General features: G+C 37.4%; 1 protein-coding gene across 1 annotated transcript in view; it reads left to right on the top strand.

The window, feature by feature from the left end:
• LOC122489252 (cAMP-specific 3',5'-cyclic phosphodiesterase 4D-like) overlaps positions 1 to 26,198 on the top strand; it is a 238,326-nt gene that overhangs the window by 55,361 nt on the left and 156,767 nt on the right. The window contains exon 2 of the mRNA XM_043590856.1: positions 17,949 to 18,082. Coding sequence (XP_043446791.1) covers positions 18,041 to 18,082 — 42 coding nt within the window. The 5' untranslated portion in view covers positions 17,949 to 18,040. The remainder of the gene's footprint in view (positions 1 to 17,948; positions 18,083 to 26,198) is intronic.

The following is a 26,198-nucleotide window of genomic DNA, read 5'->3' as shown; positions in this document are numbered from 1 at the left end:
TTGTTGGGTATTTACTTTGTTCACATTTTTTTTTTCCTATTACGAACCATGCTTTGAGCATTGTCTTTGAATGTGCATCTGTGAATCTCCTTCTCCTGCTGATTCAAAGGGCATGCATGTTTGTCAGGTTTTTGATATATTTGCCAAATACCTGTCTAGAAGTATTGTACTGATTATATTCCCACTGGCAGTAAATGAGTGTTCTGACACTCAGTGTGATTTTTTAATTTTAATGTACCATCTGACGGACAAAGTAGGACATCTCCTTATTTGGTTTTTTATATTGTTTACTAGTGAGGTTGATTTTTCTATACATCGATTTCAAATTTCAATTTACCTTTTGTGAATTTGCCTTTCTACTGGGACATATTCTTAAATTATTTATTTATATTTATTTATTTAAATCCAAGTTAGTTAACATATAGTGTAATAATAATTTCAGGAATAGAACTCAGTGATTCATCACTCAGTGCTCATATAACACCCACTGCTCATCTCAACAAGTGCCCTTCTTCATGTGCATCACTCATTTAGCCCATTCCCCCACCCAGCATCTCACCAGCAATTTTTAGTTTGTTTCTGTATTTAAGAGTCTCTTAATTGCTTTGTCTCCCTCTCTGTTTTTATCTTACTTTTTGATCGCCTTCCCCTATGTTCATCTGTTTTGTTTCTTAAATTCCACATATGAGTGAAATAATGTATTTGTCTTTGACTGACTTATTTCACTTAGCATTAATACACTCTAGTTCCATCCACGTTGTTACAAATGGCAAGATTTCATTCTTTTGGATAGCCCGGTAATATTCCATTGTGTATATATACCACATATTGTTTATCCATTCATCAGTCAATGGATATTTGGGCTCTTTCCATACTTTGGCTATTGTCAATAGCGCTGCTATAAACTTTGGGGTGCACGTGTCCCTTCAAATCAGCACTCCTGTATCCTTTGAATAAATATTTTTCTTACTGATTTTTAAGAGTTCTTCCTGTTGTAACTCCATAAAATAGGTGATATTTTCCTAGTTTGTATTTTGTGTTTTAAAAGTATTTTGATACATATTTTTTAATTTTCAAAATTAGTTCAATCATATTCTTAGTTTACACACTTAGCAATGAATCTGACATATATAATGCTTAGAAAGACCTTCCTTACCCTTAAAGAAATAAAATATTTATGAGTATCTTATTCTAGTACTTTCATGACTTCATTTTTCCACAATCATACCTGGAATTCATGTGGAATTTATTGTTACGATATGAAGGTTATGTATTAGGCTTTGTTTCCAAGTGATTATCAAGTTGCCCCAATATAAGGATTTATTAACCCATGCTTTAAACATTTACATTGTTACCTTTATCAAATATCAAATTCTTATTATAGTTGTGTCTCTTTGGTATTTTTATTCAGTTCCAGTGGGTTTTCTTCTACTCTTATGCCAGAATAAATTATTTTAATTATCTTAGAAATTCTTCCTTCATTATTACTGTTTTTCAGAAATTGTCTAGATAAATGTATATGTTTATTTATATGACGTTTTAAATGATGCAAGCAGGGAGACTGGGAGGAGTGCATGTTGAGGGTCGAAAAAGCAGTATGGGAAAAACATTGATACTGTTTGCTGTATGATCTGTACCTGGGGTCCTCTATCTTCTCTGCCTTTGTGCATTTGTGAATGTTTCTATAATAAAAAATCTAAGTGGAAATAAATAGAAAAATGTTATTTCAATCGGAACTGTAGATGATTGGAACTGCAGTTCTTTCCTCCTGAGAAACCTGTTATTTCTTTTCTTGCCTCCTTTTATCCTCTTCCGTAAAGTGGTATTTTTTTTTCATATATTCCCCTCTACTTTTATAAACAAGCAAAACCCCCAAATCTTCATGCTTATTGTTTTCGAGGGTTTTTTGGTAACTATGACATTTCCAATGGTTTGGGTCTAGGAAAATATTGATTTGTAATCAATCACCTTACTAAACATGTATTTTTAATTTCTAATTTCTTTAACATAATTATAGATTTGCCTCCTCGTTTTCAATATGTATGACTCTTTTGTTGTATTTATCACCTAGCACTTGAAACATGTTGTTAACTATGGGTGATGGTTGTGGGTGTCCTTCTCCTGCTCCTGACTTTCATGGGCATGTCTGCAGTCTTTCACCACTAAGCAAGACATAGGCTATTTAAGGAAGGTATGCCATATATTCCTCTTTTATTAAAGCTTGAAAATCAGAACTCACTGTTGGCTTTTTTCACATTGTGAGAGAGGATTCTTCATTGATCTATTGATATGACAAATTTTATCAATAGATTTCTTCTTATTAAACTTGTCTCACATTCCAGAGTGTATAGACTAGTGGACAGTCTGGATTCTGTGGACTGTTTTACAGAAATTCCCTAAATTGATGGCACCCTTCCTTGTGTTTTCTTTTGCTGCACTCCTATGATTGCTTCAAAGTGAATTTGGGAGCAAAGTGAATGAAATAAATGGAGGGAAATTTCCACTTTATATTGGAAGTTTGGTGTACTTATATTGACTAACATTTGTTATAGGGTCACTATTGACTCACTACTTTTTTTTTTTTTTGTCTTTAATTTTAGAGAGAGAGGCAAAGGGAAAGAGAGAGAGAATGTTTAGCAGGCTCCATATTCAGAGTGAAGCCCTCTGCAGGGCTTGGTCCTATGACTTTTGGATCATCACCTGAACCCAAATCAACAGTCCAATGGTCAACCAACTGAGTCACCCAAGTGCCCCAACTCAGTATAATTTAGATATAGAAACACTATGGCTTATTTCCTACAATCAGTCTTCTATCTCTAGGAGTACTTTTCCCGCTGATAAAGGTGAAAAAAAAACCCGTTAATTTTAGTTCTTTTAGGCATTAGAATGGTTTCTGTTGGGTAAGTATTCAGTTCAAAGTGTAGCTCTAGATCAAGATTGTGTTTCTCCTTTTCAATTAGTTCTTGCCCCTTACCTAAAAAACAAAATGCTTTTTGGGTGCAGGAGGAAACAGGTTTTCTGAATTCACAGGTTACTAGCCATGGCATCTTGGACTGTTAAATAACTTTTTGTGTCTCCCCTTTTTTTTTGTTTCTCCATCTACAAATTAGGCATCAAAATGGTAGTAATTTTATAGAATTTTGTGGGAATTGAATGAGTAATATATTTTAAGTGATTCACACATTGCCTGGCACACAGTAAATGCCTGGTACATGTTTGTGATTATAATAATGAAATTATTATTGTCCTCATAGCATTGGGGAAAGGGAGCTTTGGTTCATATGCTGTTTTCCAGTTGAGTGTTTTTGTATCACTCATCTCTGCAATGATATAGTCCATGTCCCTCTGGCCTCCCTAAAACTGGTTTAATGCTCCTGTTCTGTCCTCTTTCATGAGCAAAGAACAAGAATTGCTTTTAGGGGACACAGGTCTCTTTGCCCACTGAGCAGAAACCCAACCCTTGCTGGAGCTGTGGTTTTCCTTAAATCTGGCTGGGATTCTTATTTCATCCCCAGTTAGGGAAATCCTCCTGACAACTATCTTCTTTAGTGTCACTGCACCTTTTCTTAACCATCACAGTCCTGCTCTCCAGCCAGCACTGTCAGCCACCCCCTTTCCTTCTAGGGGCATATAGGAGTTTTAGGTTACCTTTAGCGTCACTTGGCCCATCAGGGAGTCTTCTGGGTGGTATCCTAGACTCCCATGTGCCTAAAACAGTATTTCTGCCCTATGTTGATGTGAGGAAATTCAGTGGTGGGGGTATGCCCCTTCTGGAATTTAAAATGGATTAGTTTTTCCCTCAGCATACCTGGTGTTTTAATAATTTCTCTTCTCCCTCATCAGGCTAAAGTAAGTGATTTAATGAGTGTGGGATATCTTCAGAGCAACATGATTTAGAAGCAATAAAAATATATTGGATTATTATTTTCAAAACAATGGTCTCCATTATATATTTACTGTGCATTCGCTGTAAACAAATTATAATTTCTCGATACTAAGAAAGAAATAGGATGATGATGCCTCATATTTAATGAGTGCTTGCTATGTGCTATCACAGTTTCCAGCACTTTATCTCTATGAATTTTGTATTCCTTCCAACAGGGGTATGAATCAGGATATTGTAGTTCTAGTTTACAAATAAAAAAAACTAAGTTAGAAAAAGAGGTCAGGTAAATTGCTCAAAGTCACATAATAAGTAACAGAGCCAGGATAGTCTTGGTCCTTAAAAGCTGAATAGGCAAAAATAAATTATAAAAATAATTATTATTAATAGTAATATTTTAAGGTTCTGAGATACTATAATATAGTGATTTATACTAAATATAAGTGATACTGGTGTCACCCCAAAATATTGAGAATTCTAGCTATTGTTGTGGTCTAACCGGCTCTTTCCCAAATAATATTTGAAAATAAAATGATTAATAACAATATCTTTGTGGCACAGTATGGTATGGAGTGATACTATTTTCAGATGACAAGGTTTTAGATGAGCTGGAAACTTAAATACCTTTTTTACTACAAATTTGTTGTCTTTGGCTACTTAGATTTCAGACATTAAATTTGATTTTATTTTGCAAATTATATGTTTTACCTTATATTACTTCTTCAGTGAATTAAAGAGATTTTTAAAGATAAAAACTCCAGCGTCCCACGTAGTATTGTCCTTTTGAGAAATTGAGCTAATAAACCATTGGGTGATAAAAGATAGCCAGATCCTTAGAAAAGAAACTGCCATTTCCATTTCCACTGAGAAATTCATCTATTAGCAAAATAATCTTTTAGGGGTTTTGCTGTTAGGTACTTCCATCACTCATCACCATTATAAATGAAAAGGGAACAAAATCTAATTTCAGGTGCCAGATGGGTACTTATGTGAATGGCAGTGATTCAGCACAGGCTCCAATTAGAGCGACTAAGCTCTGAGCAGCTACTGGGTAATCATGGGGATCATGCTAAACAGAGGTGAGTTCTCTTCTGTGTGTTAGGGTCCTCTGCTTGTCCTTTCAGGACACTCAGGGGCTTTCAGATTTGTTGAGAAACTTGAGAGCTGCTCAGTGCTTGCAGTTGAGAGTGGGTTTTACAATTAACTTCTTGTGGCAGAGTGATGGAGTTCATTTTAAAGCTCATTCAATGAGTACTGAAGAAGAAAGTACCAGAGTGAAAAGGATTTAAAACCTCTGAAAGTAAGATTTGAAATGTCCATTTGACCTTAGAAAGGGCTGTGGAAGAGCTTAAGCTTGGACACAGAAAGTAAAGATTAAATCTTGCACTACATTTGAGTGTCCTGAGAATTAGGACAGGGTCCTTAATCTGTTCCAGGGTAACTGCAGAATAATACTCCTGGGAAAAAAAAAATCTGCTGTTAATTAAACAGTTTTGCAACATTAGTAAAATCTGAGTTTCCTAAAAAAATCAATCCTTGCTTACTCAAGTAGAGGCTAAACAAAGTGAAATGAAGTTAGTGTTTAGGAAACACCTCCTTTATGCAGGTATGATGCTTAGTATGTGCTGACCCCAGTTTCTCATTTAGTCTACACAGTGGCCTTGCAGTATTGGTTTCAGTAGCTCCATATATATTGACCATGAACTTGACATTCAAAAGGGTTACCTTACTCCTCAAGGTCACGAAATCAGGAAATTCCAAAATTCCTGACATCCCACCAATTTATTCTGTTCCTTTCCTTTTCTTCTCTGAATAAACATTTATAATGTAAATTTTTCTACTTCAGATGGTATCTTAAAATCTCTTCTTTTGGAATGCAATGCACAAAAGACCTCTTCAGGAATGAAAACAGAAGAAAAAGGGACCCTACTGAGGGGTTGACTTGTTTCTGTCTCCCATATATATGAATATGCAAATAGCAAAGAGAAAGAGTATGTTGAAAATGACTGTCCCCTGGCAGAAGGGTATTATAATTTCTGCCTTAATAGATCTTGACATTGTTGCCTGTTACCATTAACACCCATCATGAAATGGTAAAATAGTAAAATTCTTGAGCAGAAAAAAAAATTTAAATTCTTTGTCCAGTTTCTCTTCTGCTGTTGTTTTAATTTTAACATAAAAGGACAAGAGCATTTTACCTTTGATTAAAAACTTGTTCCTTGGCTCCCACTGAAACTTAGGGGCATGTACGGTTTTCACTGTGTTTGTGTTAATGACAGTTCCACAGTGGGCTCATTCCCTTGAAGGATGCTAAGTGGGTTGTCCCTGTCTAAGAGGTGGAGAACTGAGAAGTTTGGGTTTTATTTCTAGTCTTTGGTTTCTTGGTTGTGTTAATTTCCTTGTTTATGTTTCTTTCAATTAACAATGAACTTTTTCATTTTCTGCCTTGTTTTTCTGCTGTTTGTGTAGCCTGCAGGGTATGACTCCTTTGGTAGCAATTGTTAATCAGGGAGAAATGATAGCCTGAGGGTACTGAGTTACTTGGTGTCAAGATAAAAGTTGTTCAATTGAAGTCTCATTAGAAAAACTTTCATCACCTGCCTTAAGTAAGCTCTGCATGAGGCTCTGTCCATTTTTCCCGTCTTTTTATCTTTGGTTTATTTTTTTCAAATTCTCATTGTATACCACGTAATCTAAAATAGTAGTATTACTAGGTCCCTAGTAACTTATTAAAATAGGGACGTTGTAATTTTGCTCAAGGGAGCTATTCACCATGTAGATTTTGCAGAAAAATAAGAAGTAGGATTCATTGCTAATTGATAAATGGAGTCAGCTAACGTAAAAATGGGTGGGCTAGTTTAAAAAGGAAGTTCTGCAAATATCTGGCTTACATTTCTTTAGAGATGATAGTTTTGCTTCTGCAGCTCAGATGGAGAAAACCATATACATAATAGAATCCAGGATCTATGAGTTGTATCTCTCTCCCTTTTCCTCCTCCTCTTCGTCACCTCTCAGCTCCCTCTCTCTTTGTCTTTCTTACCTATCTACCTACCCAACTACCTACCTACCTATCACCAATTGATCCATCATCTATATAATGTTTTTCTTGTTTTAACCAGTGGGATGGAATAGTTTATCTTTTACAACTGAGCTCATCTCATGATGGAAAGTACTGACTGTGATTTGTAAGGCATGATTTGTAGACTCCCTGTCTATGCATATATCCCACAGCCTTCAATGACAATATTGCTCAAATATTTCTCAAATTTAGAAGCACTCAGATGGTGGTAGGCTTTTAGTTTAATCTGATGTGGGAAAGAAAATATTGAAAACGAAAAAAGCTTCAATGCTTCAGTGAACTCCATCCTTTGTAGATAGTGACTACTTAAAACTGGAGATTTTGTGGGGATTGTCTTACCATCATTTTGTTTTCCCTCTTGATGACTCAAGGGTTTTTGTCCTGAGGCTCTCAATGGATCTGTTATAACTTAGCTGGCGATGACACATCCCAAAGGGTCCTTCTTTCTTGGCCTCAGGCCAGCAGACTATGAACTATGCTGTCCTATGATTCACACAACAAAACTACTCTAGTCACCTCCCACTGCCCGGGCCTGGTAGAGCACCCTAATGAGGGAGTGGGAGGGATACAGTTAGGAAAGTTGTTGAAAAGACACTTCTGTTGTAACTTTCCTCACTACAGCAGGGAGCTCAAACCAGAGCAAGATATGCTCAAGTAACAAACTCACCATTTGTGAGAGATGAATTGCAAAGTCCCTGGCCCTTTATTTAGGGTGAAAACTTGTGTTTTAGAGAGCTGCAGTTATTTCAGGTGGGGGGATGGTGGTGGGAAAGGCCACAAAGCATGGAATCCAAAAAGAAATGTAATTTATTTGCTGCTAAATGACTCAGCTGGACTATTTTGAAATAAGGCAAGTGTTGAAATTTTCACATATCCATACCCTTGGAAGTGAAGAATTGGGTTACCTTGGGAGGCACATGATGTACTCTATCTTCCAAAATGTTGATTATTTTATCATAAATTTATGCTGAAGTTAAAAGTGGCTTCTGTTCTCTTATGTAAGGGTTATCACCTGCACGTGTTCATTCAACAGGCATTTGCACAACAGTTCCTGGGTGTAGAATTCTATAGCCACCTGTCTTTAGGGACAGAGATCTGACAAGTTGTACAAAAGAGATGAAAGGTACTACCAGTCCCTACTGTAGTGTTGCTTTCCCTCTACTTGGGGAAAAATATCAGTCTATGAAATGGCATTTGAATAACTTAAAGCAAAGTGTTGGTAACAGCAGAATAACTCAGAACAGACTTTGAAGCCATTAGGTGTATGAATCACTTTCTGTCTCTTCTGGGTCCCACACCAGCTATTCTGAGCCTCCATTAGAGCACTTAGTGAATTGTACTATCTCTCTCTCTCCCCCACTAGTCTGTGAGCTCCTTGTGGAGAGACATTTTATCATGTTTATCTTTGTAGCCCTCGACCCTGGCACAGTGCATTGCATACCTCAGGTGCCTAGTAAATGCCTGGTGAATGAGTAAGAGGGACTACTGTTAACATATTGTGGGAGGAGAAGGGAATAGGATGATGGTTTTGTATGGGTATAAACTACAAAAGAAAATATTTGATTCTTCCTAGTCTAGAGACAAAATGTGCATTGCTTCTTGTAATTCTAGTCAAGGGAAGCAGTTCAATTCAGTACAATTCAGTAAAAAAATATATTGAGCATATGTTCAGTTGTGATTGTTTACACAAACATGAAATGTTTTTTGCCTTCAAGAGTCTTGGAGTCCAGGGTGGCAGTGAGTGACAGTGAGACAGAGATCAGAAACAGAGATCATTTCAGTATAATTTGGCGAATATACTATTGAGGACATCCTGGAGGCATTAATGGAAGGAGAGATCAGTGGCATTGGTTTAGGCTGGCAATGAGGGTGGGGCTGGGGATGTTGGCGAATCAGGAAACTCTTTAAGGGGGACTTGACACTTTAACTGAACCTTGAAGCAGTAGTAGCCAAGTAAAGATGGAAGAAAGTGGATATGGGAAAGAGGAAGGGGAAAAATGGACAATACGGACATGGAAGTGGGAGACAGCATGTGGGCAGCTACAAATGGTTCAGTATAACAAGTGAGTGAAACATAATGTGTGGAGGGACAAGTAGGCAGTGTTGCTGTCAAGGAGACCTATTAGCAGGTACCTACAGAAATGGTGTAGATAAAAATTTGGAAAGACCCTGGTGGTCCTAGACCTGCAAGATAGAGCTGAGGAATGTTTGCCAGGTATGCTAGTAGGGTGTGATCACTGATTGAGTATTCGTGATCAGGGAAGAGGTCAGGAGTTTGGCTTGAGGGCCTGGGTGGATGGTGGTACCATTAAATGAGAGAGAGAGGGAGCAGGGGGTGGGGGTAGGGAGAAGAAGAACATATTTGAGTTTGAAGAAAGAAAAAAGGCTGAGTTCATATATGGACACGTATTTGAGATACTTATGGATCTTCTAAGGACTGTTGTTGAGATGAACAGATTTGAAGCTCAGGAAAAGTCATACATATGTATGTATTTATATAATTAACATACATATAAGTTGCTAGCATATATAGGGCTAAACAATGAAAAATAATAGATTGCCCAGGTGTATTATGTAGACCAGAAATTCCCAAGTGCTGATCAACCATCAGGTGCTCTAAAAGCTTCCTGAGTATCATATGGAAAATTGGTTCAAAAGCAGATTCCTCCAGGGGGACCTGGGCGGCTCAGTCAGTTAAGTGTACAACTCTTGATTTCAGCTCAGGTCATGATCTCATGGTTCATGAGTTGGAGCCTTGCAATGGGGCTCTGCACTCGCAGTGTGGAGTCTGCTTGGGATTCTCTCTCTCCTTCTCTCTCTGCTCCCACCTTAATCTCTCTCTCTCTCTCTCTCTCTCTCTCTCTCTCTCTCTCACACACACACACACACACACACACACACACACACACATACTAAATAAACTTGAAAAAAAGTGGATTCCTCCACATCCTGGAGGATCTGATTCATTAGTGGAGGGTCAGGAATCTGCATTTTATGGAATTCCTTGGCTAATTTTGATACACACTCTTGTTTAGGAAGACTGATGAAGACTAAGAGCAGTGGTATCACCCATGTTTAAGTGGTGGACAAAAAAAAAAGACTCCATGAAGTAGTAAGAGGTCAAGCAATCAGGCAGCAGAGAGTGAAATCACAAAAGACAGAAGAGAGAGTTTCTAGAATGAACAAGGGACAATTTTAGAGTAGGGAGCTCTAGTCAGAGAATTTGGAAAGTGTTTATTATATTTGGCAGTATGTTGGTCTAGAATCTTTAGAGAAGGAATTTAAAGAGTAGAAGGAGTGAAACTAGGATATAGTGGTGTGAGAGGTGGAAGTAGGAGTAAAGAGGTGGAGAAAGTGACTTTAATAGACATTCTTTCAAATCATCTGATTATGGAGAGAAAGAATAACATTTGGAAGGGAGGGAATATAGGGTTAAGGAAGATTATTTTTTAACGAGAGGAGAGACTCAAGAGAATATTTAGCGTTTGAGAGAAGAAGGCAGCTAGAGCAGAAAGGGGGGGGGATGGAAGGTAGAGAGTAGATAGAAGACACAACTCCACATGAGAGAAGAAACACCTCATCCTTTCAAAGAGGTAAGTGAAGGTGAGATGGGGTTAGACAGGAAGCTGAGATGGAGTGTTTGATAGAATGTTTAGGAAGACATTAGGAAGAAGCTTTAAATCATTCAAAAGGTAAGATTGTTGAAGCTCATCTGAGGTAAAGAGTTCAACCATTCATTTATTACTTTATGAATATTTTTATTGCAAATAGTGACAAGCATTTCCTCACCCATGCTTTTTTCCCCAATTTATAATGCAAATGAAAATGTTTTGTGGCTTGAGCTCTTGTCAGTCCTACAAAACCCAAATCTCTTGTTTGTGGATTCCTAATTTGCATTTGTCTGAGTTCCGTATGTTGTTTTGTATTATTGGAAACTAGCATATGGGGAACCTCAGTAACTGATTTTCTAGGAGAAGCAGAGCCTGAAGAGGTGTGTGTGTGTGTGTGTGTGTGTGTGTGTGTGTGTGTGATAGTCACCATGACTGAGGCCAAAAGAGATCAACTGACACCCAAAGGGAAGAAGAAATAGCAGAGCCAGTGAGCGAGAACTTAATATTGGCCATCCCTTTCCAACTAAGCTTCTTTCCAGTTTATAGATTCCCAAAAGGCCACGTCTAGCATGTTGCATAAAAGAGCATAGTTGGGCGTACAAAAACAAATGCTCAAATTAATGGACATGCAGTGCACTAAACTCCTAACAATTACACCAACAAAAGCTTACCACTTAAAGGATGCTTTGAAGTAGGAAGAGAGGATCAATGACCTGTTCCAAACTCACTCAAGTACTTTCTTTTAACTTGACTTTTAAGTGTCAATTTTTCCCAAATGTTGAAAATTTAAGAAGCTGAGGGATATAGAAAGAAAGGTAGAAACATCTGTGATACTAAAACCTAAATACTGCCACTAATATTTTCCTATATTTCTTTCCAGTCTTTTCTCTGTGTATAACTTTTTATAAAAATATGCTATATCTGCAACTTTAATCCTGCTTATGTCGTTTAATATTATAGCAGAAAAACACTTTTCCATGTAATTAAAAATATCTTGTACTATACATATTTTTAATTATATAGTATATTATGAGGTTTCTCATATTTTATTTAGCTATTCCCTTACTCTTGGACATCTAAATTGTTTTTAAATTTTCATTACTGTACGTACCATTGTTGGGAACACATTAGCATATAAAGCACTTGCCATATTTCAGGTTGCTTTTCTGAATTACTATGTAAAAATATATAGCACCATTATAACTTCTGGTAATTAATCAAATTTCTTTCTAAAGAAAACTTATAAGCAATATATGAAATGCATAGTTCATCATATTGTACAGCATTATCAAGAATTTTTTAATTTTTTAAATGTTTGTTTATTTTGAGACAGAACAGAGTGCGCACATGAGTGGGGGAGGACCAGAGAGAGAGAACCCCAAGTAGGCTCCACATTTTTAGCACAGGGCGCAACACAGGGCTCGAACTCATGAACCATGAGATCATGACCTGAGCTGAAATCAAGAGTCGGATACTCAACTGACTGAGCACCCAGGCACCCCTTAAGTATTTTATTTAAAAAAAAACCAAACCCTTAACTTTGTTAATTTGTAGGCAATACAACAGAAATCTTGGGATTTTAATTTTCATTTCTTTGATGAATATTAAAAATGAGTATTTTCCACATTTTGATAAAATTTTATTTCAAATTTTATACCACCTATTAAAATGATTTTTAATGGACTTATACTTCTATTTTTAATATATTTTATTGAGTGGTTTCTAAGGGTTCAGTGTTATGCTAAGCCTTGTGGAGAAGGCAAAAGAATGATAATGAATTGCTTTCAACCTTAGTAATCTGTATTTTATAATTATAAAACTTGCAGTATGGAAAAGCCCTTAAAATGTGTCTTACTCAAGTTACAGTTGTGGAAGGAAAGATTAAACCCATAAAACAATTAGGGGCACCAGGCAAGATAGCAGATGATAACATGACACAACGTAGCCTTTATTATTGGAATTCAGAAAAAGTAGAAAGCTAGGTGAATTGCAACGTCAGTTGTCATTAGAAGGAAGGACCTGCTGGACTTTGAAGAATAGAAGAGTTAAGGGCTAGGAGGGGAAATGAACGTGTCGCAGTTGTTGGAAGGATTAAACCATTCAGACTAGGGTGGAGGGTTTGTGGGTTGGTGTTGGGACATAGAGTGTGAGATGAGATCGTATTAAATGTGTACCTCACAGGTCACCTGACCCCTCTGGTTGAGACCCATCACCCTGGCTTCTGTGAGGTAGCTGAATGGTGCCTGAAAACCCTGACCTACAACCTAACTCTACAGGGCCATCCTTGTGTTACCAACAGATTGTACAACTTCTGCCAGAGCTAAGCTGTTGAACTCTATTGGGCACTCTGAGTTGCTCTGTGGAGTGAGTTTTAGGAAAATCAGTGCATAAGGCAACATTCCTGTGTTGTTCCAGGTAGTCCTGTGACTTTAAGCAAATTATTTACCTTCCTGTACCTCAGTTTCCTCATTTGTACCACAAGCTCATTGTAGATATCAGATTATATAGTTTCTAGCCAGAGCTCAGTAAGGCACAGCTTTCACAGCGCACATTGGAGAAAAGAGGCAGGGTATAAATAGAAGGCAGACTCTGTGGTCACCCTCAGATCTATTCCAAGAAGGAGTCCTTTCTGTTAATTTATATCTTTAGAAGGTATGAGGCACTATAAGGGACTTTATTTCTTTGTCTTTGTGCAGATTTAGCCAAAGGACACTGGGGCGAGTATGCATGTTACCTGTCTTCTGAATGGACAGGGTAAAATTAGTGGGCACTTAGGAGCCTATGGGATTAGGTCAAACTTCCCTCTGAAAAATCTGCTTTTTACTTATAAGCTTCTTTTAACTTTTTGAATTGCTGCCTCCCAGTTTCTTGCTTGTACATATTTTGGTGGATGATCCTTGAGAAATTGAGTCTGTTTTTATTGTACTTCTTTGGGTTATCTTTTACAGTGATCAGAATTCTTTTTTTTTTTTTAAAGCATGCCATATCTACTTATTTTTCTTTTTGGATTAGAATTTAATCCAGGAAAGAGACTTTCTATCCTGATTTCATTTTGATGTTTAATTTATATAGTCCAAGAAAAATAGATCTTGCTGAGGTGTTGAGGAGACTAAGTTGGAGACAAACTTAACTGATTATCTTTTGATCATTCATAGGCATCTCCATTCAAACTGTCCTTCTCTGAATCTATAAAATTTGGTGGTTGTCTGAAGATTAGTAGAATTCCTGGCACATACATGATCCCCAATACATTTTTTTAAATTAATGCATCTGAGTGGTTGCATAATTCACCAGTCACTATATGAAATTACTTACTATGTAGAAGAAAAAATATTAGTTACCAAAGAGGTGAAGAATAAAAAAAAAAAACTCCTCTAAACTCCATCAAATATATTCAGCAGTCTCTCTAACATTTGCAAGTAATTAGTACCTTTTCACTCATTTAGGGTGTCACCATTGTTTATTTTGAGACAGAACAGAGTGCGCACATGAGTGGAGGAGGACCAGAGAGAGAATTCCAAGCAGGCTTCACTTTGTGAGACACTATCTAATCGATCCCCTTAATAACCCCCTGATGGGTTGTGGAGATACTGTTATCTCCTCTTTACAGAGGAGCAAGCCACTGATAGAGGAAAAAAGAGAAGGGATTTTCCGAATACCACCCAGCATGTGTATATGACACATTGATGAAAGTGGAACTTCTTTCTTTTGATGGCCAGTTCAGGGCTTTTTCCACTCTCTAAGTCCTTAATCTCTAGGAAAGAACCTGTCTTAACTCCCTTATCCTTTCATCAAAGCAGAGGAATTTATACAGGTGTGCTAGCTCAGATTCTGTCTCTGAGTGTTTCCTCGGCAGGAGCTGACTCTTCCTTCTCCCTAATTAACTTTTATGTGGAAACTCCTATAGTAATGAAATTGCGTGTGCGAGTGTTCTCTCACCTGGTTTTCTGTTTAGTGCACCTGGAGGGAGCAAGCGTTTCTGCTGTCTCACGGCATTATCTTTGCTGAGGGAGGAATTTGTAGGAACTCAGATAACTCCCTTCCTGAGAGAAAGCTTTTTTTTTTAATCCAAAATTCTTTGGGCACAGCTTAGCTATTTGCAGAAATTTACCATTTGTTTGTCATTAAAGCGCACTGGTTCATGGTATTGGCAGCATAGCATGCTGGCAGCATAGACAAAATCATGGGAGTCAGAGAAATCAAGTTTGAATCCTGGTTTTGTTATTTACTGGGCATTTCACTTCTTGGAGCTGATTTCTTCCATTGTCCAATGGGGATGATGCATTAATGATATCTACCTCACAGGGTTATTGGGAGGATTAAAGATGAAATATATTTGTCTTATGATGAAATGAGCAGAAAAATGTGATCCTCTTCCTGGACTCTAGATCCCATTTGTATGCCCTGTCTCTCATGTCCCCTCCTGCTCTGCTTTCCTTCTCACTCTTCTCTAGGACACTTTCTGCCCTAGCAGGTTGACCGGTGAGGTGGACAGCAGCAGCTTCCTTTGCCCTCTGGCTCTTTTGCATTTGGCCAGTGGGGAGTCCCAGCAGGAGATCAGAGGAGGATGAGATCATATTCATGTCCTTATTTCCTTCCTTTCAGGGTCAACTGAGGCTAGTGGTGTCCCAGAGAATAACCTTTTCCAAGGCAACCCACTTTGTGACACTTTTCTCCTGTATCAGGGACCCACCCCTCTCCTTGTCCCTTTTGAGGGTGGTGAAAACTCTATTATTGCTTGTTCCAAGAACTTCACTTAATCCTTTGTAGATTCTTCTACCCTACCATCATCTTAAATAGTCTCTTTACCAAACCCTCCTTGAAGGATCCTAATAAGAGTGTGCTGTCTATTTACTCCTGGGATCTTAACTGATACATTATTCATTACTGTTTAGTTGAAAGTACATCTGCCTAGGTCTGTCTTATTTGAGGGAGTTTGGCACATTTAAGAGAAAAGAAAAAAGAATGGGTTGTTTTTATTTGCCGTTTGATATTAAGAGAAGAAGGATGATGATGGTGGTGATGATGTGAGCCAAGCATTCATCTGGACACTGTTTTATACACATTAGCTCATTTAAACTCAAACACACATGAATATTATTACCTCCCTTTTGTAGATCTCAAAAAAGATCAGAGGGGTTAAGTAGCTTGACGAAAACCACACCGAATGCCTTTGGGGAGCTGAAACCCTAACCTGCGCCTATTTGGTTTCGAGGCCCCTACTGTTTTAGCCAGACCATGTTGCCTCCCAAATATACAGGCTGAGAAGGTCCAGCCCATCAGCAGTCAGTTCTCAATTAAACCCATTTGCCTACTCACATTTCTATAGGAAAGTCTTTAAGTGATGTCAAAGCAGATTTGTTAACAAGTTGATTATTTCATCAGATCTTATCAGGTCAATTCCATGATTTGTCTGTTTTGACTGATTTGTTAATTTAAAACCATTGAGTTACTAGCCCACTAGGGGCAGCTGACTATTCCCTGGTGGCCCCTAAGAGTACTCATTAAATACTGAGTAATTAAATATTTTGAATGAGTTTTTCTCTGAGAGCGTATATGCTTCCCACAGCTTTTAGTTGGATTTTATTTTCTCCCTAGGTGTGGAATATTTAGTTGTCAGTTTGTATTATTTCTGTCCACTTCTTAAGTTAATTCTAGGTGGGTAATACAATTTCACATTTTCTGAGCACTTATAAAATGCTTGGGATTAGAACCAGTCAGGAAGGGTGACTAAATTCCTGGAGGTATACCAGCTGGGAAATTTGCATTTGTGGATCATGTCTTCCTGCCCTCCCCCACTCCCTTAAAAATAATCCACACACACTCCAAGAGACTGTATTTATCTAGCAACTCACATTTGATTGTGCACATTTCGCTTACCTCAGGCAAGCCTTTTCATTAATCTTGGAAGAAGGCTTTGTGCCTCAGTGCCCTTTGGGTCTCTCCAGTTGTGCCTTGGGACATTGTTAGTAGTAATAAACTGGATTTCTCTGATTCTAGCAGTACTTCGCTGTTGAGGGATCTCTGGCCTCCCCGAAAGTATCTGCCTTTTAGGGTCATACGTCTTTAGGGGGAATTCACACGTGTTCAAAACAAGTCTTTGAGGCTTACGAGTCTGCCAGTGCAGTTGCTGGAAACCTTGGGGAAGGTTCCTCTCCAGTGGTGTAGGGGGGACCAGTGGGTTCCCCTGCTGCTGAGGGCTGGCCTTCTCTAGGGAACTGCACAGATGCTGTGTTCCTAGAAGCTGTCTTCCTTGGATTTGTGTGTGTGTGTGTGTGTGTGTGTGTGTGTGTGTTTAAAGTATACACAGTTACTTTGTTTGAATGTATTTATATTTTTGTATGTATAACTCACACACTTCTGCACTTTGAGATTTTTCAATCATTTTAGTAAAACAAACTCCTTCAGACTTTGCTCACTGTTATTCTTTTCCTTAAATCTCAGACATGAGTCTTTTGAGAAATTTAGAAGAAATCCAAATGATAGAATACATGCTTTTGTTAGAATCAGTCTGCTCCTACAATGTCAGCGTACATCTACAACGTCAGCATGTTTGTGTTTTGGTCCAGCTTGTTTGCTTTATCCCCTTTCCCTTAGTGTGACTTCTTTCCTAAAAGGCATTTCAGCCCACATGCAAATATACCTTGTGAATATGTACATCATGCCCAGATTCTAGCTGAATATCAGAATGATATTCTATTTGCTCTTTCCTCAAAACTTGAAATAGAGAGTCTCTTTCTTAGTGTCTCCTGGGAAGTAAGGTAAGGTGATAAGGCTATTGTGTCATTCTTAGAAACAATAGTTTTGCTTGACCAGGTAGACTGTTTCTCCCACTGTTTCTTGCAACATCTTGGAAGCCAAAGAGTAGAGAACTCCCTAAATTGGCTGAAGAACCTTTGTGCTGTGGGTTATCGCTAAAGGTGATACAGGAAGCCACCATGCCGTGGTCAGAGGGCTTTCAGATGTGCTAAGATTCCCCTGGTGGTGGCCATACCTTGATGAATCCTGAGTGGCAAGTGGTGGTGGTGGGGGGGCGCTGTACCAGGTGGCATCAGCACACAGTTCAGCCTGCATCTTGATCTCATACGTGTAAATCTAAGTTGTGGCCACTGTACATATTGGTTTGTAAGCCACTAAAAAATGTAAACTGGAAGACTTAATGGAAAACAGATGGTGCTTGAAATCTCTAACTTATATTTGACAAAAGCTCTTTTGGAAATGCTGCTTGTGTGTACTTTTGTTGATTTAAACACAGCACCATTTTAGCTTGTTCTGCTGAATACTTTAAGAATTATTGTCCTAATCTAAGACAGTATTTCAAAGTGCACATGTTAATCATATACTTGATTAAACATTTCCTTGCCTTTCTCTTCAGAATCCAGTTGGCTTTTGAGTGGATAATTGTCGCAGTGAGCTCAGTGACATTGGAAGCAACTCTTGTCCATTTGAATTACTTAAAACACCACCATGAAAAGAAATACCTGTGATCTGCTTTCTCGGAGCAAAAGTGTAAGTACCTTTTGTTTTCATTTCTTTTCTAAAAATGTGTACACACACACATATATATATATTTTACTGTTTCTTTAGATTTTAATACTGTGTTGTCATGATCAGGCTTGTGGGAACCCTTGGTTAACTTTTGCTTCTTGGGACTGTATGCAGATTATTAACAAATGAAGACTTGTTCGTCTGTGTGGCCCAGTTGACATTTGATGAGAATTCTCTTTCAGCCAGTTTATGTGCCTTACCATTCATTTGTATAAGCCTGATGCTGTGATGTTGGAAACTCTGATATTTGGATTGATGCAGAAATTCTATGATTAAAAATTGAAACTGAAGACAGTTAAGTCTAGTATACTGAATTTTCTGGGCAAGTCCAAAAGGATAAACTGAGTTTATGTCGTTGTGTACTTCAATCAGTCACATTCCGAAAGTTTACGTACATGGTGAATAAATGTGAATACTTGATCAGTAAGACATGATTTCTATGAGCTGTCTACCCTAGTTTATGTCTCTAATTTTCTTTCCTTCAGAATTTTTTTTAAGTGAACACCCTCAGGGCCCTGAGGTAGAGTAAGCCTCCTTTCCAGTTACCTATTTATTGTTCTTAAGGTGCCAAATTAGTGATGATTTTTAGATCTGTATTAGCTTATAAATGAAAGCATAAGCAAATAGAGCAACCTGAAGAAAGCTATCCAAGGCAAGGATGAAAGTAGACTGTTAATTTCTATGAGGCAAGCTCTAAGAACATGTCCCTTTGTTAATTTACCCGGGGCGGGGGCCGGTGGGGGGGGGGGGAAGACATCCAAACAGATGCATTTGTGATGTAGGAACATTTATTTGAAGGCATCAGAAAAACCACAAATGCAAACACATTTCTCTAGAATGAGAATGCTTTGTGTTGCAACCCGTGATTCTTTTGTGATGGCCCAAGGCCATCTCAGATTCTTTCTACAGAATAACTAGCAGACTTTTAAGGGTGAGCAGTGCTGGAGTGTGTGGAGAGGGAAGTCTAGTGTGCTCAGTAGGGTTTCTTAAAAAATGAGAAGGTGCCCAGAAGTGTGCCGGTTCTTGGAGTACAGAGTGTGTTTAATAACTGACCACAGAAATTGAACAAACTTTGAGGGAATGTCTAAATTAATTTGTTTTCCTGGTTGGTGTTTGGTTGTATGGATTATTAGATAAAATAAAGGGCCATGGCTTGGATCCGGGAGTTCCTTCGGTCATGATATATTTGTTCATTAAAATAGGAGGTGACATGCATACAAATTACCGAACTGCCAACACATCTTTCTGTTACAGAGTTGTTTTTTTTTTTAATTTTTAAAGTTTATTTATTTATTTTTGAAAGAGAGAGGAAGAGAGTAGAAAGAGGCAGGCAGAGAAGGGAGAGAGAGGGAACAGGTCAGAAAGAGGGAGAGAGAGAATACCTTAAGCAGGTTCTGTGCCTTCATCGTAGAGCCTGATGTGGGGCTTGAACCCAGAAACCGTAGAGCATGACTTGAGCTGAAATCAAGAGTCAGATGCTTACCCGACTGACCCACCCAGGTGCCCCTGTGACTGAGTTTTTCTTACTATGTTAAATATGGATGTAAACCACTTACATAATCCTTCTTTCTTTCATTAAATTTCACTGCCTTGTGATACGAAAAAAATGTGTAAAGCCAAAGGGGAGAATATTTCGGAGAATTAAAAATCGATCATTAAACATTGTTCTGGGGGGAAAACATTCTAAAAGCAAGTGATTAACTGTGTCGTGACTTTAAGGAACTGTGAATGCTTAATGATGCTAGGAGATTTCCCATTTAGGTTTGCTTAGTGCAAAAATTTTAATCTTGGTGGAAAGCCTCACGATTCCCAGATTATGAGAACGTGAGTTGCCTACATGGGTCTAAATGTAAACAGAGAGCTCTCATTTCACTGCATCTTGGCTTCTTGAAAATCCACTGGCATAAAGAAAGTGCTTCCACTTAATTAAAAGACTGCAGGTAGGAGATTGCTGTTTCTCAGAGAAAAGAGCTACACTTTTTGCCTAGTTAGAAGTTGTCATAGAGTTTCAAAAGTTCATTTTGCACTGGCCTGAAAAAGTCACCCCCCCCCCCCACTAGATTTTTGCCATTACAAAATCCAAGGTTATACACTTAGAGGCAGATGTTTCCTATTTGTGATGAGGAAAATTTTAAGAATTAATTTGGTTTAGGGTTTGAGAATGTTTCTCTTTGGCATTATGACATTTAAAAATCCAAAGAGAATGTTCTAAATGTTAAAACAGCCTCTGCTCCTCTCTGCAGGTCTCTGCATGTCTTGTATGTGTCATTGGGAAACTTCAGGCGTACAAAAGAGCAGGAAAAAAAAAGATCATCATTAGACAATTACTTCATTTTTTCCTGAACACTTAAAGAGTGTTCATATTTTTCTCTGTCACATTCAAGATCTGGTGCAGTGTCCCTTTTAATGATTAATGCTCTGGATTCTTCATTTATTTGGAAGCGATCCATGAAAACTTTTAGCTATAAAAATATAAATAAAGACCTTTTTTCTTAAAGTGATATTTTGCTGGTTTGGGAGGATAATTTGTGGTTATAGTGGGTAAAAATGGGAGGAACTCATGTGGATAGTACCCAGGTGAGGCCTGGCCCCAGTGGCTGTTGGTCCTTAAGGTCTCCTGTGGGAGACAGATGTGCATGAAAGAATCACACGCATATGTGTAAAGCAGTATTTCTCCAACCTATTACCTTTTGTAGGGCAAACGCTTTCAACCTGTCTTCGTACATAATGGCTTCTTTCTCCATCCTAGAATGTAAATTTCCTGAGACAGAGGCAAGTAAGTAATTACGTGGTAATGGAATGAGTGAATGGGTACCCCATGTTATCTGCTGAGAGAAGCATCCTAGTATAATGGCAGCGTATCATAGAAAGACATGGCTTAGTCAGAGAGGTCAGTCAAGCCTTTCCTGAGGAAAGGGGACCTTCAGGGTAGTCTGTGGTCTGAAGGGTGACTTAGCCTACTAAGACAAAAAGGGGGCTTCCAGACAGAGCTAACCTGGTGTGTAAAGACTGTAGTGTTAGGGAATGTGGTGGCTTCACATTCAAGAACAAAAGCTAGAATAATCTTCTGACAACTGTAGAGAGATAGATAAAGATGAACATATTTAAGAGATATTTAGGAGGGGAAAAATGATAGTGCTTTTTTTGGAAAGGTATTGGAGGTAGGATCTAGGGGAGAGGAAAGTATAGAAGGTGACTCCTGGGCTTGTAGTTAACTTAAGAAAATAGATGCGGTGGAGAGCCTGGGTGTAAACCTGGGAGGGAATGGAGAGAGGCTAAGCCTGAGTCCACAGCTATTGGCATGAGAATGTTTCAAGATACATGAGTTTGGGGAGCAATTTTTGTAATTCAGACAACAGGTGGATTTATACTCCAAACTGCTAATTCAATGTAGAAAATAGAGGGACACTTTAGTTGAAATTAAAAAAAAATCCTGCAAGTTTAACCTCAAGCTGTCTTCACCAAATCTACAAGGGAAATATAATGGCAATTATTTCTAATTTGGTTTTTAATTTACTGGAAAGAAAGACCATCCATTCTTGCAAACTATTATGTGTAGAGAAGTTCTGAGAAATAGCAACCTCAATTATATCCTCTTATTTCTTTATGATACAAACAAAACAGGACTTAAACTAGTTGATTTCTGAACACTTTCAAACATAAGCTCATAAAAACAGGTGTCTTTTTTTTTCTTCACTATTTCTGATATAATGTGGTTAATTTTGATCTATACTTTTATACTATTCCTGAACAAATAGAATATAATTTTAAAATTTATTAATTATTATTTTCTTAAAAATGAATTCAAATTTAAATAGCATAAACTACCTTAATTTAAAGTAAATCAAAGCACTTATGTTGCTAAGTGAAAATGTCTAAAGAGTCAAATATCATTAATATTATCAAATAATATTAGGATGAACTTACATAAAAGTTTCTATAATAAATGGACCTAAATTTTAAAATCTTAAAATCAATTCTTTATCATAGATTATTAAAATATGAAACATTTTAAATTTTGATGTTGTGGTTCACAGATTTGCTTATGACGTTTAAAGAAGTCCACAAATTTAAAAAATGGCAAGACCGATATATTGCACATCAAGTGAAAATATCAAAAACAAATAATTTAAGCTTTACATTCCTGACTTCCATAACCGTTCCAATTGTCTGCATCATTTGTATTTAGAATACATGGTATTAATATTTATCTGTCATAAAATAAGAATTTCAGCAAATTTCACAGGCTTATAGAGTTTCTGGTATATAATGTCTCCTTATAGTAGAAGGATAACTAAAAGATCTTCTAACCCAGCCGTTCTATTTTGCTGATAAGGAAATTGAAACAGAGGTCTGGGGAGATGAAATAAACGACTTGCCTAAGAGGTAGCTTGGTGTAGTTGAAAAAAAAAATGTGAGCTTTAAAATCATACAGAGGTGCCTGGGTGGCCCAGTTGGTTAAGCATCTGACTCTTTGTTTTGGCTCGGGTCATGATCTCATGGTTTGTGAGTTTGAGCGCCGCATCAGGTTGTGTGCTGACAGTGCAGAGCCTGCTTGAGATATTCCCTCTCCCTCTCCCTCTCCCTCTCCCTCTCCCTCTCCCTCTCTCTGTGTCTATATCAAAAATAAATAAACTTAATAAATAAATAAAGTCATATAGAATTGGGTTCAAAATCTGGCTCTTTCAACTCTCCAGCTGTGGGTCGTTTGATAAGTTACTGACTGTGGTATTCTAAAGGGTGTTAGGGAAATGATACTAACACACAATGCTTGGTACATCAAAGGTATAGATAACCTCATTAGAAAGTTCTATCCACCTTAGCCTATAAGTGAGAGAGACCACCTGTGTTCTTTCCTCTCTGTGATTCTTAAAATGTGTCAAAGATGGGGGGGGGGGGAAGAAAAAATACCTATCTCTTATCTCCTTTAACCTATTTCAAGTGCCTGAAAAGCTCCAGTGTTGGAAAAACTATGGCGTCCAGATGAAGTCCTATAAAAATTAAGGCATTCAAGGAAAAACAAATGAAAAATATCATAAAATAAAGAGATGATTATGTAGGTAGCATTTGTTATTTAAAAACTCTGGATTTTTTGATTTAATTAATACTTACAAAAGGAAAGAGAAGGAAAGGAAAAACCTTCATCTGGCAGATAACCCTTTTCTTGAAGTATTTATTTGCAACAGGAAGTGTTGGAGTAGAAGATTCTTCCAGAAGTTTTATGATATGCATGCTTAACTTCTTTAAAGTTTTGGAGCCATCTCTTAGTGGACTGACATTTCATTTTAATGGGTCTGTTCGACATTCTTGTGTGACTTCTTGGAGTTGTATACCTCTTGGAGTGCTTAAGATCACATTTGTTTTTTTCTGGGTGCTGTTTCTTTGTCCATATGCTGAAAGGGAAAAGCATAAGCTGGTTTCTGTCTGTTCTAACCTTCCGAAGTGTCTTTGCCATCTATGGAAGCTGGGGACAGCTTTGGCTGTTCTGCCTTCTGCTTTATTGGGGCCGCACAAGTCTCACTTGTACAACAATTACAGATTTTTGAATTTTTCTATAAAACCATCTTATCTTAAAACTATAATTGGTAAAATGAGGCTTGGTGAGGTATATAGAGCATATACATGTATAGTGTAAGCAGGAAAATCCCATGCAGAAGGGAAGCCTTCTTTTTGTTTACTATTCTGAATTATAATGGATCAGCTAATCCCTCTGTTTAAAGCTTGCCTTCTCCTGACTCAAATATGTTTTCATGAAGTCATCTAATTTTATTCTAGAACAGCATTTAGTTGTAAACATCTAGAATTTTTTCCTTTTACCTACATAGCATAACAATTTAGGACAGAAAGAAAGTAATTAACAAAGAATATGCTTTTTAAAGCTGTTAGAAAATTTCACAAAACAGTACTCTAGCAACAACTTTGCTTTTAATTAAATAGTTTAATTTGTTACAGTGGTTAAGGCTCTATCCCAATCCTTTAACAACTACTGTTAGCTGTAGCAGCTCTTTTCAATCCATTGGTCCCTGAGAGAAAGGAACCATTTACAGTGACCCCAGCATCACATCCATGACTCAAATTTTCCTTGGCATTTCTCCTGTGACATATTGATATAGTATGATTTTTCTGCAGTTAAAGATTTAATTCCAGCAGCTTGTCTTTCTTTTGAAAATAATCTTAAAAATAATAGATTTACTCTTTCTTGGTATGAGGAGCTCTAATCACGATAGCCCACCATTAGGTTCTCTTCAGTATTATGATGTTCTTTCACTGATCTAGGTGTTTACTGTTTTCCTGGTATAAGGAAGCCAATGTGATCAAGTGCAGCAATCTCAAACTTGGGCTTCAAAAAGAAATTATTAGGACTTCTGTTTATATTTACTTTCAAATGTGATCTTTTTTCAAATTTCAACTTTTTGTTTATGTTTGATAAATGTACAAAATACATGTGTACAATCGATACATATATAAATTGGGAAAATCTATTCCAGATATTTTTCCTGATAGGGGTATGTAATCAAAATAGTTTAGAGGCCATTCTTTGCAGTGAAAAGATCATTGTTTTTGGATTGGGATACCTGGATTCAGTCCTCAAATCTGCTAGTGCTTAAAGATCTGACCTTTAGTAAATTACTTATTTTTTTCTGAGCCTTAGTGCCTATGTGTATAGAAAAGAAAAAGTATATCATAATGAAGGGGAAATCTCCTTTCATATAATAATTGGTTGGTAAATTCTATCTTGAGGGTTGTGGATGCTTTTTGGTAGCTACAGAGCTGAGTGATAATATCTGGCCCAGAAAAGAATTACTTGGAAATGCCAGGAAATGAAGTATATTCCTCTCACTAAAGAGGTGAAAGCATAGTTTCCAAGACCCTTTAGCCAGTTTTCTTATTATGCACAGGATTCAGCCATAAGAGGAGTGGTTAAACTAGGTGAGAGTTCTCTTTCCTACCAGTTAAGAATTTCTGTGATTCTCAGTCATGTTGTGTCCATTTATAAAATGAATTGAAAGTCATTTATCAAATAAATACAAAATCAAGACATTGCGGCAAAGGAGTGTATTAGCTCAGTTGCCTTAACACAAATATGGTAGACTATGTGACTTAAGCAGCAGACATGTATTTTCTTAGAATTGTAGAGGCTGGGGGCTCTAAGATCACGGTGCTGGACAGTTCAGTTCCTGATGACAGTTCTTTTCTTGGCTTTCTCATTGTGAACTCCCAAAGGCCCCTATCTCCAAATGCTATCACACTGGGCTATAGGCCTTCAAAATAGGAATTTGGGGTGTGACACAAACATGCCTTCTATAACAGAGTTTGATATTATTTTTTATTTTATTTTATTTTTTCATCATGATAGGTATACTCTTTAATCCCTATCACCTATTTTATCCACTTCCCCTCTGGTAACCATCACTTTGTTCTCTACAGTTAAGAGTCTGTTTCTTTGTCTCTCTCTCTCTCTTTTTTTTTTCTTTGCTCATTTGTTTCTTAAATTCCACATATAAGTGAGATCATTTGGTATTTGTCTTTCTCTGACTGACTTCACTTAACATTATACTCTCTGGCTCTATCCATGTTGTTGCAAATGGCAAGGTTTCATTCTTTTTTTACGGCTGAATAATATTCCATTGCGGATGTATACCACATCTTTATCCATTTATCTGTTGATGGAATCCTCCATAGTTTGGCTCTTGTAAATAATGCTGCAATAAACACGGGTTCATGTATCCATGTGAATTAGCATTTTTTGTATTTTTTGGGTAAATACTCAGTAGTGCAATTACTGGATCATAGGGTAATTCTTTTTGTAATGTCTTGAGAAAATTCCATACTTTTCCCACTATGGACTGAACCAGTTTGCATTTCCACCACCAGTGCATGAGGGTTTCTTTTTCTCTACATCTTCTCCAACACTTGTTTCTTGTGTTTTTGCTTTAGTCACTCTGAGAGGTGTGAGGTGATGTCTCATGGAGTTTTTATTTGCATTTCCCTGATGATGACTGATGTTGAGCATATTTTCATGTGTCTGTTGACCATCTGTATGTATTCTTTGGAGAAATGTCTGTTCATGTTTTCT

Source organism: Prionailurus bengalensis, chromosome A1 (assembly GCF_016509475.1).
Source record: "Prionailurus bengalensis isolate Pbe53 chromosome A1, Fcat_Pben_1.1_paternal_pri, whole genome shotgun sequence".
NCBI classification, from domain to species: Eukaryota; Metazoa; Chordata; class Mammalia; order Carnivora; family Felidae; genus Prionailurus; species Prionailurus bengalensis.
The sequence above is the reverse complement of the archived record's forward strand: the minus strand, read 5'-3'. Positions and strand labels throughout refer to the sequence as shown.